At 33.4% G+C, this 4,731-nt stretch overlaps 1 protein-coding gene across 5 annotated transcripts; it reads left to right on the top strand.

Moving 5' to 3' along the window:
* The first annotated feature begins 232 nt into the window (after positions 1-232).
* LOC123899178 (serine/threonine-protein kinase STY13-like) lies at positions 233-3,998 on the top strand. Of its 5 annotated transcripts, none has more exons than XM_045950251.1 (7): positions 233-451; positions 561-719; positions 1,459-1,591; positions 1,751-1,946; positions 3,142-3,266; positions 3,355-3,513; positions 3,598-3,998. In XM_045950251.1, exons 2-7 carry the CDS (start codon positions 589-591, stop codon positions 3,910-3,912), a joined length of 1,059 nt encoding a protein of 352 aa, XP_045806207.1. In that variant the 5' UTR covers positions 233-451; positions 561-588; the 3' UTR covers positions 3,913-3,998. The 5 variants fall into 5 exon arrangements, with proteins under 5 accessions (XP_045806207.1, XP_045806205.1, XP_045806206.1 ...); XM_045950249.1 differs by having other exon boundaries at positions 234-425; XM_045950250.1 differs by having other exon boundaries at positions 234-458; positions 500-719.
* The last annotated feature ends 733 nt before the right edge of the window (positions 3,999-4,731 follow it).

Genomic DNA, 4,731 nt, shown 5'->3' with positions numbered 1-4,731 from the left:
TTAGCATGACCCTATAAACACACACAACCAAAACTCAACACACAACTACAAAATCTAAATTTTGAACCATGTAAAAATACTCAATCAAACAATATAAACATTATCATTTAAATTAAACTTTGTCAATGTAATAATATCAACATTATGGGTTAAACCAGAGTTTTCATATAAAAACAAGGTTTTACTCAAAGACTTGCTTGGTGATTGGTTGTTTTCCATGTTCCCTTTTGGGGACTTTTCTCTTTTCCCCATGAATTTTCAAAACATGTTTTTGGGCTTTGGGCTTTACCTTCTCTCTCTCAAACAAATGTAAAAAACATGAATCTTAAATTTAAGTTTTGATCTCCGAGCCTTACTTTTTGAGATATGGTTCTGTGCTTCAGACCACAAAAGCAGAGGATGTCTACTTTACTTCTCTGTTTCATGTCAGCATATCCATTTTCCTTCTAGGGTTTTTTTTTTCTTTCTTTCTTTCTTTCTTTCTTTCTTTCTTTCTTTCTTTCTTTCTTTCTTTCTGATTTCACTCTCTTCCAAGCTCAACACTTAACTACCTCATGTAGGATTTGAGCATCATACATAAAAGAAGAAATGGAATCTGGAGGTAGATTCTACTCAGTTGATGAGTTCAATCTACACCCTAAATGGTTGATTGATCCTAAACATCTCTATGTTGGACCCCGGATTGGTGAAGGTGCTCATGCTAAAGTCTATGAGGGAAAGTAAGTATTGTCAAATTGAAAAAACCCCATTTTCTATTTGCTCTAAATTAACTTCAATTTTTTTATCTTTACTTGATCAGTAATTGTATTGTGTTGTTTTGGCTGGGTGGGTGTCATTTGCAACTAGATTTATGATTGTTGATTTTTCTTTCTTTTGTTTTTGTCAAAATTGAATGGTGCAATGCATCCCTTCTTATCTTGTGTTTAATTTGTAGAGCTAGAGCATCATATTTCATAGCTTTATTTTGTTGCTTAGGATTGATACTGCATAGATACTTTGAATCGAACTCGGTGTTGTCAATCGTGGATTGCAGAAAATAGTGATTTATTGAAATTTTGTTATGCTACTACTGTGCTATAGCCCCACCATAGCTATAGCCGCTATTTGACAACACTTTATACTAAATAGCATATCACATAGGAATATCGATTTGTTCAAATTCTGCTACACTATAGTGCTATAGCAACTATTCGACAACAACTCGTGCTTAATGTTCATTTCTTGCAACAATCACTAATGGAAATGCATTAGGTTTCTCTGATCCGAGTAGTTTTTTTCTTTTGTTTGAATGACAAACACTACTAATTAGTTGTTAGGGTGGGCGAGTTGGACCCTTGTGTTCTTTCACCCAAACCACCGTGTCACACATTTTTTAGTAGTTATTTTGTGAATTGTTATTTTTAAAGCTTATAGTTATGTCGTTATATCGTATTAATTCTGTTGTTGGGTTCGTTTCAGATATAAAAACCAGATTGTTGCTATTAAGATTGTACATAAAGGAGAAACTACAGAAGATATTGCCAAGAGAGAAGATCGCTTTGCAAGGGAGGTGGCTATGTTGTCTAGAGTGCAACACAAGAACTTGGTGAAGGCGAGAATTTGGTTTAGGCTCCCCCTTGTCTTTCTCCATTGTGTCTGCTGTATATGTTATTAAAATTGAATCAAAATTTGATATGTCATAGAACGAGGACAACTTGTTATATGTCAAGTTTGCAACTTAGTAAATAATATTGCCGCTATTTTGCCGCAGTTTATCGGTGCATGCAAGGAGCCAGTGATGGTGATAGTCACCGAGTTGTTATCAGGAGGAACGTTGCGCAAGTATTTGCTTAACATGCGCCCCAAATGCTTGGACACACATGTTGCCATTGGTTTTGCACTTGATATTGCACGTGCTATAGAGTGCCTGCATTCTCATGGGATCATACACCGTGATCTTAAGCCTGGTAATAGTTTGGTTTGCTTTCATTCCCCTATAAATGAAACCTTTTTAAGTAGGATCTAGTAATATAAGCTTTTATGCTCTGTATTTTACATTAATGTTGTTGCATTCCTGTGAAAATTCATGAATCGTGGTAAAATAGCAGTTTTCTTTATGACAAGATTTCCTCTTTCAAGTATCTGCTATATGTTTATGGTTCCTCCTTCAATATAAATCTCATACTCAAATGTGTTCTTTTCATAAGAAATTGACCTTTCCCAATGTGTACTTTTCTAATCTATCTTTCTTTGTTTTTGTTTTCTATGTTAAATTGTAATCACTTTTACAGATTAATAATTATCGTCTCCCTATCAAAATTTAATCTCCAAAAATAATGACATTATTGTGGTTTAAAATTATCATCTTCCCAATCATGGTTGTCACATGCTTAGTCTTACTTGCCTGCCATATTCTGGAATTAAATGTCACTATCGACCACATGGTCATTTCATGATACATGTCGCTGAGTCTTTTTGGTTTAAACTCAGTTAGACCACTGATTTCAAATATATATTACATTTACAATCAGTTTCATCTATGATCTATATAACAGTCAAAATAAACATGAAACAACTTTTAGGACACTTATGTTTGCATTTAGTCGGGTTGAAATGATAGTTTTTGCATAAACATAATAGATTTGCTGATTTTGCATTTTGGTTGGCCCTAAAAACTTGTACTATGTTATTGTTTCAACAATGCAATACATGTAATATGATGATGATTGATGACTAGTATTAAGTTTTGTTTAATCTGTTCTTGTCATATACGTATTGAGTTTTGTCTATCATGCCTATTCATCCTTATTTTTATTTATTGTTATCTACTACGTTTGAGTTCATATTGCAAAGTTTATACTTGAAAGAACAAGCTTTTATTGGTTCTTCCCTTTTGAAGATGCTGTACCTCTTTGATTGATTATAATATACCTAATGTCCTCTAGAGGTGGTTGGATTACTTAACTGTATCTATATGCATAATGGATCTCTGCGAAAAAGTTATGTATTATAACACTGTTTGTATAGTTTTGTGAAAACATTTCTGCTATTAGTTTTTCTGTACTGAAGCTTCCTTTTCTTAGATGTAGAACTTGCTCAATTGTATATCAAATAATCAATCAACATAACGAATATGAAGATTTGCTATTGTCCTTCATACAGATAACCTGCTATTGACTGAAGATCACAGAACAGTCAAGCTGGCAGATTTTGGTTTAGCAAGAGAAGAGTCTTTAACTGAGATGATGACAGCTGAAACGGGAACGTACCGTTGGATGGCTCCGGAGGTAAATTGATGAATAGCTGTACTTTTTTGTGTCGTATGAATCTTTGTTTACGGAGCATCTTGGACTGATCCCACAAATACAATTTCAGTTATACAGTACTGTCACACTGAGGCAGGGGGAGAAGAAGCATTATAACCATAAAGTTGATGCTTATAGCTTTGCGATCGTGTTTTGGGAGATCTTACACAACAAAGTTCCTTTCGAAGGCATGTCAAACCTTCAAGCAGCATATGCTGCAGCCTTTAAGGTAAAAAAGATCATGCCTAAGTTGCCATCTAATATTGTTGTTAAACCGTTGAAAACTGTTGACGTGAATCTTTTGGCGTTTTAGAATGTAAGGCCGAGTGCGGATCATCTTCCCGAGGAATTGGCCGTAATTCTTACTTCATGCTGGCAAGAGGATGCAAATGCTCGTCCCAACTTCACTCAGATAATCCAAATGCTCCTAAATTATCTTTACACTGTTTCGCCTGCCGAACCTGTGATTCCTTCGAGAATATTCACTTCTGAGAACACTGTGTTGCCGCCAGAGTCCCCTGGTACAAGCTCCTTGATGGCGAAACGTGATGACACCGGTGATACACCCAGAGGAAAGGACGAAATCAAGCCTAATGGTTTCCTTTGCTGTTTCAGTCAGTGTTATTAACTCTGAACAAGTCTTTTTAAATGAAAAATGGGATTCAAAAATTGTAAGATAGAATCTTGTCCATAGAGGGATCCTTTTTTTGATGACTTGGTAAATGTTCAGATTAATAATAATAATAATAATAATAATAATAATAATAATAATAATAACCTTACAATTCTAGCAAAATTAAGTTCTTTATTTTGGTCTATTCCACCTAGCTTATTCCAGTTCTACTTTACTCGTACAAATTTGTACGCTGTAAATTAAACTCTGTTATAAGTTAGCGGTGGTCGAAATGTTTTAAGATACATAGTAGGCACATGGGTTCTTTTGAAAAGACGGTTTTCGATTACTAGTAATTATATGAATATGCTGAAACTGTTATCACAATATTATCAAACTTTCTTTTAGATGGAAAATTTTCTTTTGAAAAATTGATTTTGGATGGAAATTGTGACAAAGTTATATTGGATAAAGTTATTCATCATTCTAGCGGTTTCATAATTCTAATGGTTTTTTCTTTGATATTGGTTTTTACTAATTATTGAGAAAGACCTATAGGTGGTTTATACGATGGAGACATATAAGATTCTTCTTCCTTATTTTCTTTTCTCTCCTCACTACTCCTATTATTATTATTATTATTATTATTATTATTATTATTATTATTATTATTATTATTATTATTATTATTATTATTATTATTATTATTATTATTATTATTATTATTATTATTTTGGTTGTTATTGTTATCGTTATTACTAACAAGTTCCATCTCGCCAAGAGGTTGATTCTTTGCTACTACTTTCATTAATCTCCATAGGCTTAGTTTTCTAT

Source organism: Trifolium pratense, linkage group LG7, assembly GCF_020283565.1.
Source record: "Trifolium pratense cultivar HEN17-A07 linkage group LG7, ARS_RC_1.1, whole genome shotgun sequence".
Classification (NCBI taxonomy): domain Eukaryota; kingdom Viridiplantae; phylum Streptophyta; class Magnoliopsida; order Fabales; family Fabaceae; genus Trifolium; species Trifolium pratense.
This window is presented reverse-complemented; position numbering and strand designations above follow the sequence as displayed.

Excerpts from the sequence above, each read along its gene's own strand:
- LOC123899178 (XM_045950251.1), top strand. The coding sequence starts at position 589 with ATGGAATCTGGAGGTAGATTCTACTCAGTTGATGAGTTCAATCTACAC. Across the intron at positions 1,592-1,750 it reads AACACAAGAACTTGGTGAAG|TTTATCGGTGCATGCAAGGA; the intron begins GCGAGAATTTGG and ends ATTTTGCCGCAG. Across the intron at positions 3,267-3,354 it reads ACCGTTGGATGGCTCCGGAG|TTATACAGTACTGTCACACT; the intron begins GTAAATTGATGA and ends ATACAATTTCAG.